Source organism: Coccinella septempunctata, chromosome 7 (assembly GCF_907165205.1).
Source record: "Coccinella septempunctata chromosome 7, icCocSept1.1, whole genome shotgun sequence".
In the NCBI taxonomy this organism is placed as follows: domain Eukaryota; kingdom Metazoa; phylum Arthropoda; class Insecta; order Coleoptera; family Coccinellidae; genus Coccinella; species Coccinella septempunctata.
Window position 1 is genome coordinate 30,348,096 of NC_058195.1, and position 26,495 is coordinate 30,374,590.

General features: G+C 33.2%; 2 protein-coding genes and 2 long non-coding RNA genes across 4 annotated transcripts; 2 read left to right on the forward strand and 2 right to left on the reverse strand.

Annotated features, from left to right (window-relative positions):
* Window positions 1-1,616: 1,616 nt before the first annotated feature.
* LOC123316988 lies at window positions 1,617-12,932 on the reverse strand. Its single transcript, XR_006538126.1, has 3 exons — window positions 12,464-12,932; window positions 12,146-12,384; window positions 1,617-2,956 (listed from the first exon to the last, which is right to left on the reverse strand). It is a non-coding gene; the product is annotated as an uncharacterized LOC123316988 (long non-coding RNA).
* Window positions 12,933-16,768: 3,836 nt separating this feature from the next.
* LOC123317748 (serine/threonine-protein phosphatase 6 regulatory ankyrin repeat subunit B-like) lies at window positions 16,769-19,052 on the forward strand. Its single transcript, XM_044904357.1, has 2 exons — window positions 16,769-16,834; window positions 18,201-19,052. Exons 1-2 carry the CDS (start codon window positions 16,769-16,771, stop codon window positions 19,050-19,052), a joined length of 918 nt encoding a protein of 305 aa, XP_044760292.1.
* A 2,578-nt stretch (window positions 19,053-21,630) lies between these two features.
* LOC123316990 lies at window positions 21,631-21,872 on the reverse strand. Its single transcript, XR_006538128.1, has 2 exons — window positions 21,782-21,872; window positions 21,631-21,723 (listed from the first exon to the last, which is right to left on the reverse strand). It is a non-coding gene; the product is annotated as an uncharacterized LOC123316990 (long non-coding RNA).
* Window positions 21,873-23,086: 1,214 nt separating this feature from the next.
* LOC123317749 lies at window positions 23,087-26,218 on the forward strand. The gene is made up of 2 exons (XM_044904359.1): window positions 23,087-23,528; window positions 23,587-26,218. The coding sequence occupies exon 2, from the start codon at window positions 23,753-23,755 to the stop codon at window positions 26,216-26,218; it is 2,466 nt and encodes an 821-aa protein (XP_044760294.1). The 5' UTR covers window positions 23,087-23,528; window positions 23,587-23,752.
* Window positions 26,219-26,495: the final 277 nt, after the last annotated feature.

The following is a 26,495-nucleotide window of genomic DNA, read 5'->3' on the forward strand; positions in this document are numbered from 1 at the left end:
AAGTGGATGAAATTCTCAGGACTTGAAGACAATTACTTCAGCAAACACTACTAACTACACCATATGCAGTGAACATTTTACTGCAGGTCAATTGAGAACTGTTCACCCACGTAAATTGTTGTATGCAGAAAGCATCCCTTGCATGAACGGTCTATTAATGGGAAATTTATAATCTTAATAGGTCCTTTCAATGATTCTCAATTGCTACTCTTGTGTGACTGTCAAATTGTTGTTTGGAAAGTCCAAGTTTTATGAAACCTGTGAGTGTTTTGTTCATTCGTTAATCAATTTGTATACTGTGTCATGAAGAGACCATACCATAAGGAAATTATAAAAAAAGCACCAAAGAAACTATACTGACATACAGGTCTTGTATATGTCTGTAAGGTTTTTTTTAAGTGTGGTTCTGAAAATTCTATAAATAATACCTACATATTATGTAAGTACCTGGAATATGTATATTGAATATTGGTTCATATTAATTACTGATATATGTATATTTTACAAATTCAACTAAGTTCATTAATTCAGAACAATCTATTGTACAGAAATAACACCTTCAACGTATAGCAGATCACCATATACTTTAGTGTCCTAGTCAAAGCTTCATTTATTGCCCACAATTTCAATATTTGTAAATTTTTCATGAATTGCAATTAAACATATAGCACATCCAACAGCGTTTTTCTTTGATATCATTGATTCCAAAGAATGTTTAGATGAAAACTAACATCCTGATCACAAAACAAAACCATACTTTTGTTTTGTCGCTCAGGATGTTTGTTTTCTGATAGAAACAAAGTCGATATTGAAATTTAATGCAAGAAATAGTATTCGAATTTCGCGCCCCCCAATTAAAAAACAGAAAACTGTTATTAAAAAGTTTTTCCTGTATTGATAGTGCGTTTTTAGCGCCATCTCATTGTCACGCGTGTTTTCACTGGCCAAAATGTAGTCGGTTTTTAGTACTAGCGATACGAGGGCGTTTCCTATCTTTCTACTCTATAATCTTTGGTCAGTTGTGGATTATTCGTTTGTCACAACACCGTTGCCACAACTAATATCAATTTTTATTACGAAAATGCCGAAAGTGATTGAAAAAAGAGACAGGGTTTCGGGAAATACTATTAAGAATTCAGGTCCGCTCATTTAATATTCTAAAATCCACAATACGTCAGACAGAAGCGAAAATATCAATTGTGAGAAAATTTATATAATGTTTCATCTGAATCCAAACGACTTATATTTCAGCTGAATATTTCCACAATCAGAAAGATTGTGAATGAAGAGGATGACAAAGAATTTCCTTCTATTGAGAGACCCAAAAAAGTGGTGCATTTGAGAATTTCATGCTTGAGTGAATTAATTGCGAAAAGTTTACTACAGGATTCTCGATGAATGTCATCGTAGAATATGTTCCCGAAAATTGATATTTCTAATCTTCATTTGAGTTGCCTATACATTGTGAATGATTTAAGGTACCAATTATTAATTATCAATTATTATTATTATATCAATGTATTAAGATGAACAGCCACAAATACGCGTCAGTTGTCCTGTTAATTGTTTATTCAGGTGAAATTTTTTTTCAAAGGTGAAGTCATCTTGACAATTCCCCCTATATACAGGTCTAATTTTTCGTAGAGGTACTCTACAGGTTCCAAGGTATGTCCCCTTATATTAATCTGACACGCTCGAGTATATCCCGAATTTCCCTCTTCGGCTCCCCAACTACAAGTGTCACTTGACTTAGAAATTGGAAGCCAAACTTATATTCTGAGAGGGATAGCCAATTTTTTGAGTCCGGTGGATAGCGCAGGTATAATTCAATATACTTCCTACTGTAGGAGAAATGATGGGCAGTTGGGCGAATATAATGATTTAGAAAAAATATATAAGAAATGATATAGTAATTAATCCTAACATGCTTTTATACACGATCTTATTTTGAATATAGTTCTTAGTTAAGTGTTATATTTGTGTAAGTAGTTTGGGTAGATTTTTTTTATTGATATCCAATAATCAAGTACGAAAAATATCAGTACCTCTTTCAATTACTGATTACTCACTGCTCTCTTATCCGCTGCTTTTGCAGTGGAACGATAAAAAGACTGAATTTTATAGAAAGCTACCAAAAGATTCTATTTTACGAGTTCAAATTACCAATGCTATGATTCTGATATTGTAGAAATGTTTTATGAAAACTTCTGGAACATGTAACTAGGTTTTTTATAATTGTCTAGGGTATACAGGGTTAATTATATTATTCTTACTGGTTTCACTCTTTAATCGGCAACACACAATTTTGATACAACCTTACGTCTTCGATATTAAATTCGTCGTTACTTCTTCTAAATAACGGTCGCGTCTCGACTGATGTTATTTTTCAACACTTTTCAACAAATTTTTGAAGAACTGAATACTAAAGTATTTTTTCAATTTCCGTCTAAATTGACAACTCCCTAGCCTTCCCATTTTCTATCAGTTTCTCATTATTCAAACAATAGGAACAACAATAGAACAGCAACAACAACGTCAAAAGTTAATCAAGAGTAATAAAAATAAGTTTCTACATGTATGTACCTTATTGGTGTTTACATTGAAAATATGTATGTTTGTCCAAATACCTATTGAAATAATAATGAATCCAAATTTATATGCCACTCAGATACTCACAAGTTTTTTATATTGAATTAGGCAGAATACCATACCTTGCTTTATGAGTTGCGGTGATTTTCACCGGTGAAATGGTGAAACCAGTGGGTCACACTCATCTGAATAATTCTTCTGGACAAATTTCTTCAGGAAAACTTCAATATCTTCAGAATATTCGAAATGGCGATAAACTCCCAAACATGTCATAAAAAAAAGTTTTACGACGTTTCGAGTGTTGAAACCTATGGGCAGAGTATGGTCAATATAAGTGCCTAGTTATTCTAGGAATCCTATATTCAATCTGAAGGAAAATTCAATGTTATTTTCAAAATATTCACAGATTTATGTTCAGGGGCTTATTGGACCGCCGGGTAACCGGGAAAATTCCCGGTGGGTCGGGTGATTTTTGTGCCAGCGGGCTGGTCAGATCGTACCATTCTTTTTGTCTCCGGCGGAACATGTTTCACGTCGATAACTTTATTTTCACAAATATTGAAACCGATTCAAAATGAATGTTGGAAAAACTACCAATAAATATATGTTTCAATAAGTTTTGAAAATAATACTGATAATAGTAAATTATTCCTGAACAATTGGCATAAACAGGGTGACTTGAAACGTAATGAAAATACTGAAGTTGCAAAAAACTACACGTGATTGTAAGTATGATTATTATGCTGAACTTGCCTTACACGAATATTTTAAGTTGCCAGTTGTGGCGTCATTCTTGCTCAAAAAAATTAATAAAGAAAACCAATACACAGAAGAGTTTCACTTGGGTTTTTCCTCGGTCAGCTGTCAGTGTAGACGGCGTGGGTTCACAATGATTTTATAAAGGGCGCCAACGTATTTTGAATAAAGTGACTCTTCAAAAATGAAAAACTATATCACATCGGCTAAATACGTAAATACCGACCAGAATATTTCAAAGGTGGAAAAGTATATTGTGACAAGTAATAAAAAAAAAAAAAATTAAAAGGAATTGAGAAGAACCTGGAGAATATGAAAAGAATTTAATATGTAACGTCGAATTCGAGCACAATTCTAGCGAAATTTCCAACAAAATCTTGAGCCTAACATTAAGTAGTAACGTAATAATATTAAAGCTTTCACAAAAAAATATTGAAGGTGCACCTCACTTGATCAAGATCAGTTGAAAAATTTTGTATTTAAACAATAATTATCATTTATATGTGTATTTACTCTATAGGTTCAGATATTCAGATATATATATATATATATATATATATATATATATATATATATATATATATATATATATATATATAAATATATATATATATATATATATATATATATATATATATATATATATATATGAACCCGTAGTGCGTTGTTACCTCCGTTAAGTTCATTGGGCGACCTGACCTCCGGGTGAAGGAGTTATATAATTGGAATAATTTTTGTTTATATATGTAGAGGGGAAGGTAAATAGCAGGGGTACCTAAAGAGGGGAAAAGATTTTTATCGAAAAATTTTTCTTCAAACGAATCAGACCTTACTACCTCCGCATATATTTCTTATTAGTAGTGCGCTCTCACCTCCCGCAACGTTGTCAGATTTTAGGAGGACAGAAAGTAAGACAGCTCGAATTCTACTCATATATAGAATACAGCTGCTCTTCCGATTAATTCACAAATATTGAAACCTGTGAATAGTTCAAGAACGATACTAGATAATATTAATAAACTTCATACGCTGATAATTGATTGATAAGGTTCGTGATCTCGGTGTAAATGAATTTGGACAGTTTTGAATAAATATGCTTATGTCTACGATACTTCGTCCGATAGGGGAGTTTAATACCATATAGGTCCCAAAATGAATGATGCATGAAAATGAAATTTTTCGTGACATATAGGATTAATTCAAAAGACAATTTTACCGAATTTGTTCTGGTATGAAATAGTAGTCTAATTTTTGGGCATTATATTCACGACATTAGGAACTCCATATAAATGTTTCTCCTGAATGAGTCAATAAAGATATACGTTTTACTTTCAGCTTCTATACTTCATTCACTTTCATTTTAGCACTGGATTGGCCATGGAAATTGGATGCCTTTCACTCTGTATGGTACGAAAATGTTGGGTTAAGACGCTTGTCGAAACATTCTTGAGTTTCGAATCAGTGCTACATCTCAGTAATTACGTATTTCATCACAATGTCAAATCACTTCGGAAAATATTGAGTTGAAAATATGTAACGAACATAATTGACGTTTATACAAACTGATTGAAGACATACCAAATCTAGTTATTTATATGGAAAATACAAGTGATCAGTAGCTGTAGTAGATCAGTAGTTGTTTATCTTCTTTGGCTGGAGGTTGAAGACGTTACATCAGTTGTAGAATTCAAAAAAATCAACCCGAAGATGAAATGCATTCGATGCAGTGTTAGCATTGAGTTGAATAATCAAAGGTGGTAGGGAATGGGTATCTCTTGAAGAAATGAACGGATAATTACAAGAATGTTAAATTCTTCAACAAAAATCATCTTGCGTGAATAGTAGTCAAAATAATTAAAAGAAGTTTGAAGCAAGAGGAGCTTCAACTTCAAACAAAACAACTGGCTCGTATTCGTGTCTGTTTATTTTCAATACATTGATATAATAATAATAATTATACAGAGTATGGCGTAATGAATGGATAATATAGAACCTGCGGTTAGAGGACTCTATGGCGGTTCAGATAGATATATTTTACGTTTTGTAAAAGTGCCTTGATTTTCTAGATATTTGGGATTTTCGATGAATCACCCCAAATAATAATTATATCTGGATATTGACATTTTCCATCATAGCGGATCAAAAAAAACTCCTCGATTGAATGGCATTTCTTAATTGCTCGAGGTGTCTTTTGCGATTTTTCAGTACACAGGTTGTTTCACAAGTAAACGGACAAACGAAAACCGTGAATAGAGGGCATTGAGCTGAGTTCAAAAACACCTCATATGTGTGTCTTGTGCATTCCGTTTCCGATATACAGAGGAGTTTATTCAAATTTCCCTAATTTTCGTTCAGCTATAACTCCAAATAATTGAGTTGTATTCGGCTAAAAACTCATTATCCGCTTGAGCTTGTAAGTTTCAATAAAACAGAACATTAAAAGTTGGCGAGCACAGGACCGGACTCATTGAGGCCATATTCAAACTTACACTCATGCAAAACACTCTGTAGTTTTTTTCGTCATAATTTTGAATTTTTCAGGTATCTGCATAGATTTTCTCAAAATCAACGAAATTTTGGTATGCTTTATCAGTGGATAATTTTTAATGAATATTTATTTGGTGGTGAAATGCCTCTAGAAAAAACAGCGCTGCATATTGACTTTTAATTCACAATAATTAATGGTATGAATATGATCGCCAATCAGATGTGGAAATCTAAAAATGGAATTGGAAATGTTCAACTGAATTTTTTCGTTTTTGATATTTTAGCATATCTGGTTATTCAGATAAATCATTCACAGTGATAATAAGCTTAATTATTGATAATGAACAAAAATAGCAATAAAAAACTACGCTATCATGAAAATAATAATTATAACTTGATATCTTCCGAATGAATCGCTTTTTATGGCTAACGTGGACCTGAAGTAATTTTTCGAATTGATTTTCACCTCATTTGGTCTTTTAGTGAAGGTAATGATTGGCACTTCGAATAAGTATGATAAATGCACTTTCGAATTCTTCACTTATTCCGTTATATTCATTATTGGATCTATGGAAATCTATGGATTGGTCTGGTCTTATTACAATTTGTTATTGAAACATTGATGATATTCATGCACCAGCAAAAGTATTTATCAGTATTTCAGGTCATCTCATTTGAAATGACCTGACACCCCGCGATTTCTTTCTTTGTTTTCATTCACACAACTAGTTGTCCATAGAAAAATAGATTAATTCTGAAGATCAAGTTTTAATATTTAGTTTCAAGTTAGCGTAGTTCTTCCATCCATATTTGTGCATTATCAATTTTGAAACATTTCATCATTGTGAATGACTATTTTGAAGACCGAATATGGTATAATTGTTGAACACATTCATTTCATTTCTTTGAAAAAAATCAATTAAGAATTTCTATTTTTCATGAAGTCCTCTATTAATTAGAGGCGTCTGACCAAAACAATTTTTTCTAGAACATGATCAACAGGTAGGGCAACCCAAAAATCAATTCATTTTGAGACAATGAAAATGCAGATAACAAAAAAGTTCAAATTATTATTAAAAAACTACATACACGGTGTTTTTATGAGTTTGAAGTTAAGTAAAGCCTCACTGAGCCCGGTCCTGATTTTTGTCGAATTTAAATGCTCTGTTTCAATGAAATTAACAACTCAAGGCTAAATATAAATTTTCAGTCGACTTGATAGAGAATTTCAGGAGTTATAGCCGAACGGAAGTTCGAGAAATTTCAAAAAAACACTGAAGAAACCTATATATAGGGTGCCTCAAAACTATCGAAACAAACGTCACACCACGATAGAGTAGATCAAATACTATCGAATGACACCAACATTAGTTGAGCGAAAATGTACGGTTTCTGAGGAAACCTAACCTAAAGTTGCCGATTTTCGAACTATTTTTTCAATTACAAGGCAAATTTGTGATAAAGGATAGCGTTTTTCTCCCATATTATCACCCCTGTTTGATCTGAGTATTAAAAATCATGTAGAAAAAACAATTGTTTCAATTAACATCAACTTAGGTCGAGACTTAGGTTATGGTTATCGATTAACTACTTGAAATAATTTCAATTAGGAGAGATAAAACAATAATCTTAGTTCAATATAATTTAAAATCGATATCCTTCTTCACAAACTGGCCCTGTTATTAAGAAAAATAGTTCGAAAATCGGAAACTTTAGGTATTTTAATAAAATTCTGATTATTTTGGAAACGGTACGTTTTCGTTGAACTAATGTTGGTGTCATTCGATAATATTTGGTTTACTCTATCGTGGTGTGACGTTTGATTCACTAGTTTTGGGACACCCTGTATATGGGGTGATTTTGAACTCAGCGCAATGCCCTCTATTCACGGTTTTCATTTGTCTGTTTACTCGTGAAACACTCTGTATACTCCTTGTACTCTGAAAATTTTGAAACAAATGCCCTCACCTTCATATGAAAATTCAAATTCTTCTTGTTGTGAGAAACGATCATCCAGAGACTCTGGTTCATCCCCCCGACCCTGGTTACATTGCCCGTTGAAAATGAAATCGGCATCTGTTTACTGCAAAACACGTGTTAATGCTGATACGAAGGGTTCAAACTTTTCTACCTGATTCGAGCTTTTCAGGAGAGAATTGCTCAAGATGAGTTCGAGTAACATTTCGTTTTGCGTGTTATATTGGATGAAATTGAATTTATGCCATGGATGATTCGAGAATTATTGATGTCCAGAATGCTCCAGAATGATGAAAATTTTCAGATTTCATTGAAACTCTTGCGAAAACTGTCTCTTATATTGTCAAGTTTAGATTTTAATTCATTCAGAACTTTGAAGTTCGACAAATAATGATGTAAATAATTCAATATTATATTTGCCCCAAGACTCGAAACTTTTCGAGAAACGATTTATTTAATGATTTGATGACGAATAAATCAAAAAATTATGTGTGTTGATATTATATTTTCATTCATTGAAGAATATTTAGAATAATGAAGTTCAACAAATGATACGAACAAGATACTTATTCAATTAACCTTATGATCCGAAACATTTCAGAATTTATTTCGTGTTTAGATAATCCGCTGCAGATCGTTTTTCACAATACGACTGTCAATTTAGGACCAATTATAGAACGATTTAATTAATAGATCAATAGCTTTCGAAAATGTTGGTCAGTCTCTGAACTGACAACTCATTTTGATAAATGACGGATTTCAGTATCCGACTGCTATATAGTATGATGAGAGTTCAAAAAAATTTGTATGGACTACAGAATTTAGATGGTTGATATTCCGCGTCGCTAACAGTCAATCACATTTTCTTCAGCGCAGTTGTTGTTTTGAAGAAAAAGTAGTAGATTCTCTCTTCACAAACCTTTTAGGGCTTTCACTCCCAATCTCTGAAACAAAATTAATTAAAAATGAAATCAACGATTTGCTCCTGCGTGAATTCTTGCACTAATTTGTCAGGAGCAAATTAACTAGAAAAAATTGTTGCCTGACAATGAACTCAAAATAAATAACGTTGAAACTATAATTCTTCGTAACGTTTCGGAGTCTATATCAGACTCCTTCATCAGACGAAAAAATCTACTTTTGAAAATCTTCTGGAATTGTCGCTTTTTGTCTGACATTAATTGTCAACACACAGAAACAGAGACTGCACAGAAACGTTGATTCATTTAATTTTGAAATTACCGGATGACAGTTCCTTCTTTAATAAATTGATCCAAATATGATCTATTCCTACCGAACAATTTGCCAAATTATTATCCTGATCTAATAGAATACACGTAGACTCTTTAATTTTTCGTTTATAATGGTCTGGTTCTGTCATTAAAATTTTTGTGTTGTCCCAATCCATCATGTGGTCTCCCGTATTAGAACAAATGTGATCTGCGATTTGCGATCGATTAATTTCTCTATTTTTAATATTATTTTTATGTTCGCGTTTTCTTATTTCTAGAGGTCTGGACGTTTCACCTGTATAAGTTTTACCACAAATACAGGGTATGTTGTAAATACAATTTTTTGATTTTTGTTTTTCGCAAAATCCGAAACTCTACATGTTTAGCAGTTGTGATGAGAGTTCAAAAAAATTTGTATGGACTACAGAATTTAGATGGTTGATATTCCGCGTCGCTAACAGTCAATCACATTTTCTTCAGCGCAGTTGTTGTTTTGAAGAAAAAGTAGTAGATTCTCGCAAAATCCGAAACTCTACATGTATAGCAGTTGTTCAGTTCGGGATTAAAGTTTATCCTAGATTGATTTTGACATTTCAGTTCAGTTCTGTCAGATTATCTAGGATCATCTTAAATCTCTGCCTCATCCTGAACTGAACAATCGGGCCTTATAGTAATAGCAACGTAGCATTCATTAAGTCGGTATATTATTGGAATAATACTAATTTTTTATAGCGGAGAATAGTGGTTTTCAGCCTCGGTAGGTATTCACGAAATTCATTTTATTATGTTTTTTTAAGGTGAATCGGCCCGAAATCTTGGTTCCCCCGACCTGCTAGTTTCGTATACTTCTATGACAATAGCATAATAACTCAAATTTCAACATTTTCACAGAAATTTTTGAATTTAAGGGAGAGACACATTGAAAAAATCGATAGCAATTTACCGCCTAAACTACGAGCTTGCCGAAGTTGAAACTGGTAACAATCTACTCAGTGCTTCATAATATGTATAGTTTTATGACTCAGTGTTTTTTAGAACCTGTAAAAAAAATTAAAAACTGTAAACTCGTCATCGCCTTCCAAAGGCTGTATCTTGGAAGGTCTGTCGATTTGGAAAATTTACAGGAAATACCCCCGCTTATTTTCATTAAGGAATCATCTCCCTTATTCCTTCGCATTTGTTTACAGATATCCTGTATATAGCTATATTTTATCTATGTACCTTTTTATTTTAGATAGTAGAAGTTAATCAATCATCTGTATCTCAATCATATGTATCCGAGTATGTATCTATATTATTAACTTCATTTTGAAGATTCATTATATCTTGACAAAAATATGGTTGCAATTTCAAAATATGTTGACTCGAGGCCTTCCAAAGACTTCAATATTGTTTATTTTTTCCCTTACACCCTGTATGATCTATCGAAAAATGCAAATCTGTTTTGGCGAATTCTTCATAAAATCTTACTTGTTTCGATATAATTGGTAATTTTCTTTATGATACATCACTGAAATATTTAAACCAGAGAGATGCTACAAGCTCTTCAAATTTTTGGGAAAATCCAATATTTAAACATAATCGATAATAAAAGAGATGTTTCTGAGCAAAGGATCCCTCAAAATCTTTGAGAAATCTGATTCAAGAAAGATATAAAGAGCGTTCCATTTGAAATAACACAATGTCAAACATTCGGTTTAGCCGTCGTTGTTCATTTCTCTGATATTGTGAAATTTGTAGCATTTTTTTCTCCTGATTCTGAAATGAAAATTTTCGGATTGGCTCATTGTCCTTGAATATTATTCACCATTAACATCTGAATTTTCTTATCCAAAAAATGTTTTTCTCTGAACAGGTTATTTTATTATATGCAATGATACAATACTGATTATTCGTTATACTAATAGGTAGTATTATCTATATGGATCATTTCCATAGAGAGAAGAAATATCATTATGGACAAGACTCAAATCGATTCGTTTTCAGATAGGTAATGAAATAGTTCGCCAAATTCAGAATTATAGTGTAAGCTTGAGATGAAAGAAGTTCAACGGATGCATAGATATACGCACGATGAAATATAAACAGTCATAATCCCATTCGAGAGAGCCAAGATTGGTTCTCTTTCACGTGATTCTTTCCCCTACAAAGGAATGCGATAAAAAATCGTTGAGATATGCCGCCTGGCTTGCAATAATGGAGGAGAAAACGCGCTGCGCCTCTAATTACTTAATTCCTCCGTATACTGATATTCCGCCTGTCTACATCTGCTTGCACAGTACAACGTTGCCATTTTCGGAGGTGCAAACGAGCAAAGAGTCTTTCAGAGTAATTCTCCGATATACAGCTCAGCACACTAGCTCCAGTGATATACACTCGAACTAAAAGATTGTTCAGTACATAAAGGGGGTGCGTTGTGACCTCAAAACGATTTTTTGATATGTTGGTCCCTGAAGCCTCCTGAATCTAACAAGCTAAAAAACAAGGCAAAACGTTGTCACCTCCGATTTTGGAGGTGACATCGATATATATGAGGTGAGAGCGTTAAACGAGTTACTATTTTGGAGGTGGTATTAACACTTTATAACTATATATATATATATATATATATATATATATATATATATATATATATATATATATATATATATATATATATATATATATATATATATATATATATATATATATATATATATATATATATATATATATATATATAATCACTGTAGTTATAAGAGCCTTATCGTCGAATTTATATATATATATATATATATATATATATATATATATATATATATATATATATATATATATATATATATATATATATATATATATATATATATATATATATATATATATATATATATATATATATATATATATATATATATTCTTTTGAAAAAGAGTGTTACAAATTTTTACAATCTGAAAATAACAATGAAGCGGGTGTAAAGAAATGGAACAAGAGACAGATCCTAAAAACAGATATTCACTTATTAATGTCAAAACTCCAAAATCAACTTCACTAGAAAAGTGCCTATGTCACAAGGTACTCTTGATTGGTACCAGCAATCGAAATCTAAATTATCTGTACATACCAGTTTGATGAACAGCAGGATTGAAACTATTATTAAAACTACGTCACCAATTCTCAATCCTGTGAGTCCAAACTCGTGAAGACAAAAATTGAACATAAACCAAAAATCTGCAGCGCTCGTTCAGTATCCTTGATGTTCTTGGATCTTAGGTAAATTGAATTCTCTGTCGACAGCACTCTTATATTTTACGTTATATTCCAAACGTAAACTCAAGAAGAAAAAGTCGGGAAAAAAAGGCCCTAGAACAATGGGATGTACGATATTAATCGTTCTAGATGAAGATATAAACTATTAACGAATGTATGAAAAAAAACTCACTTTGATGTTGTGTGGCCTAATGGAGAAAGATACTCTTTCAATACACTCCAATGATCCCCAAATTTGGTTATTATATTGCTTCATCAAATAACCAACTCGCAATACAATATTGAAAGAAATCAGGAAAATATTTTTATCCCAAAACTCTTGGATTTCCACAGAATAAATCGAAATATCTACTTTCCCAATTTCGAAGTACGAAAGTAAATTCTTTCTTGAAGGAAATTACCGTATCTGGCACATATGGAAAAAAAAAACCGATAAACATTCCCCGAGATAATTTAAATTCGTCGAACTCGAAATCAGTAGGCAACCCAAATTACTATACGAAGTATTTTGTGCTGCAATGAAATTGAACGCTACACAGTCCATGGTGTGAAAGTAAAGTTTGGTATTGTGATTAAAAACAGGGAAGTGAGTGATATTATTTGACAGAAGCTTACTCGCTATAGGAAATACAAAATCTATGTCCGCCATTCGAAGATGCATAAATTGTAATTCCATTATGTGAAACGAAAATCTCCAAAAGAAGGTTTTTGAGCAAAAATACATTTTTTACCTGACAGGATAGGTCTCTTGTTTGGGATTATAGAAGGAATTATAGAAGGCTATAATCTACAGTAAAACGAGTTATATAAGAATTCTTATTTTCAAGAAAAAACCCCTACAACTAAATTTCCTTGTTTCTACTGTCAAAATAACCATTATTATCAATTTTTGTGTTTTCAATATCCCAAAACCATATATTTGCCATATAATTAGTTAGCAATATCAATAGTTTCCAGATTTTATTTTAGTTTTGAATAACCCGGTATGTTCCTTCAGAATTTATGTAGGTACTGTGTATATCACGTGAGTGGATCCCTGCATTTTGTACCTAATTCGTTGAGCAAAATCTTGAAGTGAATAATCAATTTGATGATATTTTAGGGTACATATATCAAAATATGATATCGGAAAAACTATCCAACATACGCATGGGAAGGTATCATGGTAAACAACCATTTTCGTCGACTGGCTTAGAAATTAATGGTACATAGAGACTATTTCTAACCTTTTTTCAGATTCCATCAATTTCTTACAAAATAACTCCGAGGAAATTTGAAATCGAAATTCGGAAACTATGCATCCATGTTGTGTATGGTTCAAAAAATACTTGATGTCAAATGTGAGAAAATGGATAAAACTAATTCGACAAATTTATTTTTGAAACCATACCTATAGACAACATGGATACATTTTTCGTTGATGCTTTTTACTCAGAGTTGTTTCATTAAACACAGCGTCCGTAGCTTGGTGGTTAGAAGCGTCGGCTCAGTATTTCGCAACCGTAAGGTACTGAGTTCGATCCTGGGCTAGAGAAGGAATTTTCTTGTCCATACGGGTACGAGCCACCATTCACTGTTGTGTTCGAATTAACAGTGCTGCGCCTAAGGTGGCGTAAGGACACAGTAAGCCAGAACAAAACTTATTCTACGAACTCGTACAAGCTTACGGAGCTTCTGAGGCGTACTTCGGTACCTGTGGAGAATCAGGATAATATAATATATGAATATTAATGAAATATAGATATAAAACTAACATTGTATGAATATATTCATGCAATTTGTAAATGACTAGTTAATTTATGGTCGAAAAACAGTGGGTCTTTCAAATATATTTTTTTGAGCAGCCCCCTGAAGATGGCATGTGAAAATAAATGTTTAATTTTCTCCTTAGTAACCATCAATCAAATTTTGTAGTTGTTCTATAGGCAATAAAAAATTGGTGGTGTTTCTCTATAATGTCAGCATGATATACGCCAACTAGGTAAAAACTGTCACTTTGCAGGAAATGACGAGAGATCTTATTTGTTCAAAATGAATCAAGCTATCAAAAATTGATTTCTCAAAAGTATTATATGCATAAGTAAAAAACTTTTCGCGAAACGATTTAAGAGGTGTTTTTTTCTACCCCTTGCAATTATATGAAAACATCGCAGAATTTTTTGATCGCCTTCTCGCTTCCCCAAAATGTCTGCTCAATTTTTTGACATTTTTCTGAATTGTAAGAAAAAAAATCGCGTTTCAGTTGCCATCCTTTGGGTATGTTCATTAAAACGTCTTTTTCATAGCACTTCATGCTAGCTACTCCACTGAACCCTCACCAAAACTACTTTTTCGTTCTAAGTGTGCCGGTCTGGAAGAAAATTCCCGGGCCGGTTCGATGTAGCCCATATCTGCTTCTGTTCAATATCCAAGGTTGGGGAGTTATGCCCATTTTAATGACGTAAGGTCGAAAAAAAAACGGAAAAATTATGGATTGCATAAAAACCGGATTTCTTGGTGAAAAGCAAAAATATTATATGATAAATAAGAAATATGGAAATTTAGTTGTAGAATCAACTCATGGAGACGGCTGTCAACCTTAAACATAACCACCCCACACTCATAAAATTATGAGTTGGGGCATCAATATGTGCCTGCCAGATCTAGGTGTTTTTAATATTATTGTATTTTCAAAAAAAAACTACAATTAAATCCAAATGAACAAATTTCGTATGAAGTATAAGTATCTGCCGCTGTTTGAGATCGTTTCTTACTTTCTAAAAGAACAATATTTTTGAGAATATTCCAGATGAATTAACTGTGAAATTATGAATGTCTGAAATAACCTGGTATTCTCTCACTTCACCGTTAAATTATACCGTACTTAACCTTTCAGAAATCAATTTGCACAGCAACACTTTGTAAAGTGAGAGCGTACCCCAAAATCCCATTATACCTATCAAATTATTCCTGGAATGGACTAACATTTCCTAGAATCATGAAGGAATATTTTTCCCAAAATTTTATGATGTTGATCCCAATAACAAAAGGTATTCGATAAGAAAATACTTAACGATAAAGTTCACGAATAGACATGCTCCTTTCTTCAAAAGAATCTACAATTTTTATGTGCCCCATACAAACTGCATACTCTCCTAGAAGAACTATGTCAAGAATTTTTTCCTTATTGTCACATTTTGGCAATGTAATGACGTATTCACGACCAGCTAAAGCGATATAAATATTACAGAATCAAAAAGTCAAAAACAAAAATTGTATTTCGACACTTTTATTTTTCATATTTTTCATTTTTGTATGATCTATATTTTATCATATATGTCTTTTTATTTTCTGATGGAAAAGTTTCTACTTCGGCGGAATTCCCAAATATGTGCGATCTTCAAAGTAGCGAGAGGAGAAAAACCTAATATACACGGTGTATCAGAGTAGGTATAACAAACGGTAGATGTTACAAATGGATTTTATAAATTTTTTTTGCTCGGTTTATTTCTGAGATACAGGATGTCATAATTACGAAAAATTATCAGATTTCGGCAAATTTTGAAGAGTGTGTCTGCTTTTAGAGAAAACAATGTTTGTCAGATTGAATGTTTGCTTCAATTTGCCTCTTGTTATACCTAACTTCCATAATTTGTCTAGCAACATTTTCTTAATTCCCTAACTATATTATATTCTTCTGATTTCTGATTTTTTCAGAAACGGTCAGGATTAGACTCAATTTATTTTCCCTTTCGCAAGAGAAGCGAAAGAGAAATCAAATAGGTTCCATGTCCACATCTTGTTCTTATTCTTTTGAGAACCATTCACCCTCCTTTACTACATTTATGTCTATACTAATGAATAATATTGAAGTATCTCACTGTAATTTTCGAATTCTATCTATCCGTTCAATGATGCTTTTAAATTGTGCCGCAAAAATGTTATGAGAAAGAATAATACAATTCATCTCCGTTCATTTAAATTTGCCGGTGTGTGTAGTAATAAAATTAAAAATCTTCATTATCTACTCGAATCTAACGAATTATTGGGACAAGTTCATCTATCCAATATTCGGAAATAAATAGGCGTTCCAGGATTCATGATTCGCAGCTTCAAAAAGTTCAGAGATATGATTTTTCTCTCAATTTTTTCCCTATCAAATTTGAATAAAAAGGGGCTGTAGATTAGCCTGAAGGATATGCCTATAAAACTGAATATCACCAACCGAATTACTTCATCTTATGAGGGTACGCTTGCTCAGGTATAATTTGAAATTTCGAAGCCCAGTCTATAATGAGTCATAGTTGACAATTTCCATGAAACGAACCGAAGTTTATTATTATTGTTCGGAAGAAAAAGATGCAGAAAAGAAGAAGAACATCTAGAATTCTCACCACTTAACCGGGTTGATGAATAGTTGAGTATTCTGCGATTTGAGTTTCATTAGTGCGAAAGACACTCTGCTTAGTACAAGTCTAAAGTTATTGGTGCTTTCAAAATGTTGTTCCTAAGTGTCGAACTCTTCTTTATTCTGTTTTTGATCGTTATACTATGTGTCAATAAGGTAAGTCCGAATAATTTTGACTCAACGCTAAAATTAAGCTACAAAATATGCTAACCGGCATATTTTTATGGAATCTAATAATAGTTTTCTTCAGGTACTTTTTTTCGATCTCTGAAATTCCGTTTGTATACATATTCAGTATGTGTAGTACCTTTGTGTGAAATAATTAATACCTCGATTCATTTCCCTTGAGTAACGGGTAATATTGGCTTAGAATAAAAAAAATTGACGTTGAAAGAGATACTCATATGCGAGAAATATTGAAATCAATTTTCTATAGAACGAATAAATACTTGAATGCTAAATTCATCGAGGATATATCAAAGGCTTAACGATACAGTAACATTGGATTGAATATAAGAAATAAATAACTGAACTCAATATTTGGAAGAATAGTTAACTAATGGAAATATGTCGAAGAAATTTATTTTTATTAAAATTATACCAGAACTTTCGTCCTCCATAATTAATTCAACGGATCTATTCTTTCAGGAAATAGGACTAAATAAAAAATATTAATGGTTATACAACTGCCGTGGCGACATTTCGCAGAAGTTGCCTTTTGCATCTTCAGGTCTACAATTTATTCAAAAACATATAATACAAAGTCACATATAATGTCAACAAATCTTATTTACCAAAAAAATTTTTACAGTTTAGCCCCAATTCCAATGCCCCTTTCAAAGCCAGTAAGGTCCCAATTCCAAGAATTCCCATAAATATTTGCTCGTGATCTGACAAGGGCGGGTCTACGGTTATAATTCGGATACGGTTATAATGGAATTGATTCCCTCATTTTCTACCATGATCTGCAATTCTACTTTTCACAAATCGAAGCAAATTCCTTAATTCATCAAATTCTACAGAAATATAAAAATTACATTCTTTCAATCATTTATTTTTTCCAAACTTCAATCAGAATCTGACATCCAATTTAATTTGTCATAGGTGTATCTTTTATTTTACGAAGAAATTTTTAAATTTTTGAATTCTAAAGAAACTTACATCAATGTTTTACAAAATTCTGTCTCTTAAAATTGAAAAAATGTTGAACTTGTAATATTCACACCTCTTGAGTAACAACCATCCTTAGTATTCTAACTGAAAACTTGAACGGTGTACTAATATTGTTACAAAGTATATAATTTGAAATTTTATTAATTCGGAAGAAACTAGAACCGTAACGGTATTCGCTCATCTAAAATACTAGAGCAATCAAAATTCTTCACCTGCTTCATGAATTGTTTGCATCAATATTTCATTTCAAATTGACATTGGCTCTGAAAAAATTGGCTTATGAAAGCGATAAAAAATTCTGGAACTTCAACTGCATCAATTAATTAATTCCTAATTTTTTTTCTCACAGAAGGTGTTACTCTTATATGCGAGGAAGAAACTGAAGCAGAACCAGGATAGGATTAACTCCGCTTTCAGAGCTTCAATTTTTGCTGGAGAAGAACATACAATGTTGAAGTTATTGGAAGAGGGGGCGGATGTGAAATGCACCGATGTTATTGGCTATGCTTGTCTTCACCACGCAGTGCTATGCGGACATTACAAATTAATTAAACACCTAGTAATGTATGGCGCTGAGATAGAGCAAGAAGGCAATTTTTACGGTTACAAACCAATTCATTTGTGTGTTTCTGCGGCCAACAAAGACAAATGCTTGGAAGAGTTACTGAAATATGGTGCTCAACTAGATGCCGTTGACTGTTTGCAAAATACCTTACTACATTTAGTGGTGAAGTTTAGACCCCAAGATATGAATTTTATCGAAAAACTGCTCGATTACGGTTTAGGTCCAAATGCCACAAATATAATAGGAAACAACTGCCTCCACATCATTGCTGCATCTCGCACATGCTCTATCGAAAAGGTCCTGTTTCTGGCGAGGAAATTCATACACAGAGGTGTTGATATCGACCGTAAGAATACATCAATTGGTGAGACACCCTTACAAATAGCATCCCGTACAGGAAAGACGGTTTTGGTCGATCTTCTTCTTCGTGAGGGGGCGGCAATAGACGTGAGGAGCAACATTGGATTGACTGCTTTCGAGCAATTGTTCGTGGAAAATCATCCAATGACGGCCATCATCACCACCTTCATTAAACACATCTCTCTGAGAAAACACCGTGGGGAAAATGTTGTAGACAGTATTTTTAGGAAAATTGCAACACACAATTTTGATACAACCTTACGTCTTCGATATTAAATTCGTCGTTACTTCTTCTAAATAACGGTCGCGTCTCGACTGATGTTATTTTTCAACACTTTTCAACAAATTTTTGAAGAACTGAATACTAAAGTATTTTTTCAATTTCCGTCTAAATTGACAACTCCCTAGCATTCCCATTTTCTATCAGTTTCTCATTATTCAAACAATAGGAACAACAATAGAACAGCAACAACAACGTCAAAAGTTAATCAAGGGTAATAAAAATATCTTTCTACATGTATGTACCTTATTGGTGTTTACATTGAAAATATGTATGTTTGTCCAAATACCTATTGAAATAATAATGAATCCAAATTTATATGCCACTCAGATACTCACAAGTTTTTTATATTGAATTAGGCAGAATACCATACCTTGCTTTATGAGTTGCGGTGATTTTCACCGGTGAAATGGTGAAACCAGTGGGTCACACTCCTCTGAATAATTCTTCTGGACAAATTTCTTCAGGAAAACTTCAATATCTTCAGAATATTCGAAATGGCGATAAACTCCCAAACATGTCATAAAAAAAAGTTTTACGACGTTTCGAGTGTTGAAACCTATGGGCAGAGTATGGTCAATATAAGTGCCTAGTTATTCTAGGAATCCTATATTCAATCTGAAGGAAAATTCAATGTTATTTTCAAAATATTCACAGATTTATGTTCAGGGGCGGATTGGATCGCCGGGTAACCGGGAAAATTCCCGGTGGGTCGGTTGATTTTTGTGCCAGCGGGCTGGTCAGATCGTACCATTCTTTTTGTCTCCGGCGGAACATGTTTCACGTCGATAACTTTATTTTTACAAATATTGAAACCGATTCAAAATGAATGTTGGAAAAACTACCAATAAATATATGTTTCAATAAGTTTTGAAAATAATACTGATAATAGTAAATTATTCCTGAACAATTGGCATAAACAGTGATAAAAAGTGATCAAATTAACACCTGAAAATAAATTCGCACCATTGAATAATCCAGAAATCAAAAGGCTTAAAAGTATATTAGATATTTTTTATGTAATTTCAAGCAATAATACGGAACTGGAACCAGCTTATAAGAAACTTAAGTTAACATATGATGCGACAATCAAAAAAGCGAAACAGGATTTTTACTTTGAAAAATTCAACAACTCGGCAAATAAAAATAAAACAATTTGGTCACTCATCAATAACAAAACTGGTAGAAACACTAGCATAAATCAACTTGATAAGCTAGGTCCTCCCCAAGAAGTTGTAAACAATTTCAGTGATGTGTTTCGAGGTCCTGAATAACATTCTCACTTGCATTCTCCATCACATGTTAATTTTGTGAAGCGCGTGGAAAATTCATTCTACATGTTCGACGTAACTGAATCTGAAATTCATCAAGTTGTAAAAATACTAAGCAATGAAAAAAGTACAGGCCAAGACGGAATACCAATAAATGTCATAAAAAAACAATACACAACATAGTCCAGCCTCTTGCATATATTATTAATAATAGTTTTAAATATGGAATTTTTCCTGAAAAACTCAAAACAACTGTTATAAAACCAACTTTCAAAAAGAATGATCCTACTGATCTACGAAATTATAGACCAATTAGTTTACTTGACAGTTTCTCGAAAATATTTGAAAAAGTTCTATACAATAGACTATATAGTTTCTTCAGGAAGTTTGGTGTGTTCAATAGTCAGCAACACGGTTCCATTCCCGGTAAAAGCACTGAAACGGCCATTTACAAACTCATTGAGACATTGACTGAGGGTTTGGAGGGAGACGATATATTGTTGGGGTATTTCATTGACTTCTCCAAGGCTTTTGACTCGGTTATTCATGAGGTACCCATAACGAAGCTCGAAATATATGGCAGTAGAGATAGACAGCTGGATTTAATTAAAAGTTATTTGCGAGGACGCTTTCAATATGTTGAGTTGAACGTAAATGGAATGGACTATAGATCCACCATAACGGAAATAATAAGAGGTGTGATTCAGGGCAGCATTCTGGGTCCATTATTTTACCTTATTTATGTGAATGATATGCCAGAAGTAATTCCTCGATTGTATGATTTCTTCTTTAATTACGCGGATGACACCAATATCATACTTCGCCAGAAAATTCTGGCGGCCCTACAGGAACTTCTAAATGCCACATCCGAGTTGGTCCTTTTTTCTCACAAACTAAGAAAATCCGAAAACTTATCGATTACTCTCAATGGTAAGCCAGTTGAGCTGAAAGATCATACCAAATTCCTTGGTGTAACCATCGACAAACACCTTGAGTGGGCCGAACACATTCGTGAACTGAACAAGGTAGTATACACACTGCGTGTACTGCGCACCGAGTTTACTGTCGAATTTTTTATGGCAGTATATTTTTCCAACTCCCAGTCCCTTTTAAGTTATGGCGTGATGTTCTGGGGAAATAGCCCACACGCTTTATCTATATTCAGAATACAGAAATTCGCCATTAGAAGTATATTCAAGATGAAGTATAGGGAGACCTGTAGAGGTGCATTAAAAAAAAAACAATATACTTACTAATAATAAAGAATGATCACGCCTAAACAGGTAGGCAATGAATAAAAATAATCTTATTGTAGGTTTCGGATATAGGCAAAGAAGTTAATATAAAAACGATTTATTTCGCTACAGTTTCGGATCTTATTTGATCCTTCTTCAGGCTGCAATAAAATTCTTATGTAAGGAAAACAGATTTTATAAAATACAGAGGCGACTCACCGAGACAAACCAAACGAACCTTTACTTGTATCAATCATGAAACTAGAAATCCACCGACATTGCGAACTCATAAAGGAAGTCAAAAAACACATAAAATTTTTAAAAAAAACCGAAAATCAAATCTGTCAACACATAGAAAACATGTATCGAATCTCAGAGAAAACATGAAACAATATTCCATCAAACAGTTAAAAATAAATGAACTAACAAATAAATTAAATCAACCAATATAAACATACGATGTACATATAAGTAAAATATTTGAAAATGTCGAAGAGATAAAAATATAATAAATTAAAGACAAACATCAATACCATGCATCAAAAGGAGTTAGAATAATCCTAACAAATGGTAGACAAGAAATCTGCTTTACATGAACGAAAAATAAGAACTACCAAAAACAAAAACAACAACATAACCTAAATGAAACACAGGTCAACTATTGCATCTATTAATTATTACATTGTATATTGAACTCAAATTGTCCAGGTCCGATCTGAAATTCACACAACTGTTGGATCTCTTAATATAAAACATCTCAGCGAACAGTCTTTTTCTATAATTGTCCTCTCTGTGGAGAACCTCTACATTATCTATATTAAAATCGAATGAATGTCCAGTTGCGAGGTGGTGTTCAACCAGAGCTGTTCTCTGATTCGAAATTGTCGTACACGATGACCTGTGGTTCGAGATTCTACTGGTGAGGTGCTGCTTGGTTGTGCCAATATAGCATTTCTCACAGTGACAACACTTAATCTTATAAATGACATTGGACAAGAATTTTTTTGGAGTCTTGTCTTTGAGACAACTGAACACCAAGTTGTTCAAAGTGTTCTTAGAATAACTAATTATTTTAAAGTTCTCCTTGTTGAGGACAGATTTAAGTTGACTAGACAAACCAGGAACGGACAACAGTTTGAAGTGTTTCACGTTTGTTTGTTCAGAGGGTGCGTTTTCTCTCCGAGGGTTAGGAGTGTGAGAGTTCAATACACTATTAATGAGTCGGGCAGGATAGCCATTTTTATGTAAGTCTTCTCTCAAATGTGTGAAGTTCTTTTCTCTGAACTCAACACTGCAAAGGTTAGTAATCCTTAATTTAGACTGTGTGATGATATTTATTTTTTGATGTAAGGGGTGTAACGAGTTGAAGTTTATGGTCCTACTAGTGCTCGTTGGTTTTGGACAATTATAGAAAAAGACTGTTCGCTGAGATGTTTTATATTAAGAGATCCAACAGTTGTGTGAATTTCAGATCGGACCTGGACAATTTGAGTTCAATATACAATGTAATAATTAATAGATGCAATAGTTGACCTGTGTTTCATTTAGGTTATGTTGTTGTTTTTGTTTTTGGTAGTTCTTATTTTTCGTTCATGTAAAGCAGATTTCTTGTCTACCATTTGTTAGGATTATTCTAACTCTTTTTGATGCATGGTCTTGATGTTTGTCTTTAATTTATTATATTTTTATCTCTTCGACATTTTCAAATATTTTACTTATATGTACATCGTATGTTTATATTGGTTGATTTAATTTATTTGTTAGTTCATTTATTTTTAACTGTTTGATGGAATATTGTTTCATGTTTTCTCTGAGATTCGATACATGTTTTCTATGTGTTGACAGATTTCATTTTCGGTTTTTTTAAAAATTTTATGTGTTTTTTGACTTCCTTTATGAGTTCGCAATGTCGGTGGATTTCTAGTTTCATGATTGATACAAGTAAAGGTTCGTTTGGTTTGTCTCGGTGAGTCGCCTCTGTATTTTATAAAATCTGTTTTCCTTACATAAGAATTTTATTGCAGCCTGAAGAAGGATCAAATAAGATCCGAAACTGTAGCGAAATAAATCGTTTTTATATTAACTTCTTTGCCTATATCCGAAACCTACAATAAGTTTATCCATCAAAGGCAATCTCCCAGTGGTATTATATATATTTTTCGGTGAAATCTCTAGCAACGTCCATCTGTCATGGCATTCTTTGAGGATATTGCAGATTTATATGAGGAAACAGCTAGAACCCTTTTAAAAGACTGGTCATCTCTTCGGAAGAAGTTGGTGACATTGGAGAGTAGGAAGATGTTTTTAACAGCGTGTAGAAGGCGTAAGCTCATTCCTAGACATATCAAGCAGAATTTTGGATCTATTTATGGTATGTTGATATTCGATCATCCCTATAAGAGATGTGTTGATAGAGTGATCGCAGCATTCAAGAATAAATGTCTGAATTTGGAAATTTGGATCACATTTTGGAAAATCAGTCAGATTCAGAGTAGTATCAGAATCATAATTGAGAAAGTCTCTTCAATACTACCACATGTAGTCATTCAGAACTTCATTTTCATGCAGGATAGGTCTTTTGGACGACTCAATCATAGATTGTGTGCTTCTCTCAATAAGAAATTGGATGATCTTGATGAGAATCGTGGTGTGCTCAGGTTGGAGGAGAATTCGGATTGGTTATTTAATTGCACGGCGGTGACTCTGCCTTTCAATGTCTGTTCTCTGTTAGCATTGGGACCTAAATTCATAGCCCCACAAAAAGCAAAGAATATCTCTTTCTTGGAAATTTTGAAGGACGTGGAGAATATAGTCCAGGAGGAAGCTTCATCAGAAATAAGAGACGAAAAGCGGGCTTTATGCTCGAACATTATAACCAACTTCATGAGTAGAACTTGGATTGATAGATCTTTAAGACCAATTGACCATCACCTAATCGATTTGGTCAAAGAAACCAAAGTTTTCCTGAGAAGTCATCCAGAAATAATTATATCCAAGGCAGACAAGGGAAATCGAACCGTTGTGTTATATAAGTCTGAATATGAGGGAAAAATGGTAACCATCGTCGAAGATGAAAACACATATATGCTTCTAATTAGGGATCCTACCATCTCCCTCCAGAAAGAAGCCAACAAAATTATTTCATCATTATTTAGGAAGAATTACATCTCAAAGGATCAGAAAGATTCTTTATCGAAATACAACTGCGTTCCTCCAAAACTTTATGGACTATGCAAGATACACAAGCAGGGTTTTCCTCTACGCCCAATAGTTTCTTTTGTTGGATCACCTGGCTATAATATTTCTAAGTTTGTTTCTAACATCCTAAGTAACCTTAACCCGATGTTTACTTACAGTATTAAAAACTCAACAGAATTGTTGGATCGCATTGGGAACATCGTCGTCCCCGATGACCATGTGTTAATTTCTTTCGATGCTGAAAGCCTCTACACAAATGTCAAGAAGGAGCTTGTTTTGGAGCTTATTCGAAAATATTGGCATCTCCTGGAGGACTCAACTAGCCTGGATCTCGGAATTGTGGTGGAACTGGTGGAATTCTGTTTCAGGTGTAGTTATGTCAGCTTTATGGATTGTTTTTACAGACAAATTTCAGGTTGCCCTATGGGAGCTCCCTGTTCATCTCTATTTGCAATACTCGTCATGCATTTCATTTTATCAGAGGTTCAGAGAAGATTGGACTCCATATTTCTAATTTTACTAGTTTACGTAGATGATATCTTCGCTATTATCCCAAAAGATTCTGTTCAACGCGTCCTATCGATTTTTAATTCTATAGTTCCTGAGATAAATTTCACCTACGAGTTGGAGGACTTGAATCATTCCCTTCCATTTTTAGATGTCCGAATTTTCAGAGATCTAGTGGGTGGAAGGCTATCAACTGATCTCTACAGAAAACCAACGAGCACTAGTAGGACCATAAACTTCAACTCGTTACACCCCTTACATCAAAAAATAAATATCATCACACAGTCTAAATTAAGGATTACTAACCTTTGCAGTGTTGAGTTCAGAGAAAAGAACTTCACACATTTGAGAGAAGACTTACATAAAAATGGCTATCCTGCCCGACTCATTAATAGTGTATTGAACTCTCACACTCCTAACCCTCGGAGAGAAAACGCACCCTCTGAACAAACAAACGTGAAACACTTCAAACTGTTGTCCGTTCCTGGTTTGTCTAGTCAACTTAAATCTGTCCTCAACAAGGAGAACTTTAAAATAATTAGTTATTCTAAGAACACTTTGAACAACTTGGTGTTCAGTTGTCTCAAAGACAAGACTCCAAAAAAATTCTTGTCCAATGTCATTTATAAGATTAAGTGTTGTCACTGTGAGAAATGCTATATTGGCACAACCAAGCAGCACCTCACCAGTAGAATCTCGAACCACAGGTCATCGTGTACGACAATTTCGAATCAGAGAACAGCTCTGGTTGAACACCACCTCGCAACTGGACATTCATTCGATTTTAATATAGATAATGTAGAGGTTCTCCACAGAGAGGACAATTATAGAAAAAGACTGTTCGCTGAGATGTTTTATATTAAGAGATCCAACAGTTGTGTGAATTTCAGATCGGACCTGGACAATTTGAGTTCAATATACAATGTAATAATTAATAGATGCAATAGTTGACCTGTGTTTCATTTAGGTTATGTTGTTGTTTTTGTTTTTGGTAGTTCTTATTTTTCGTTCATGTAAAGCAGATTTCTTGTCTACCATTTGTTAGGATTATTCTAACTCTTTTTGATGCATGGTCTTGATGTTTGTCTTTAATTTATTATATTTTTATCTCTTCGACATTTTCAAATATTTTACTTATATGTACATCGTATGTTTATATTGGTTGATTTAATTTATTTGTTAGTTCATTTATTTTTAACTGTTTGATGGAATATTGTTTCATGTTTTC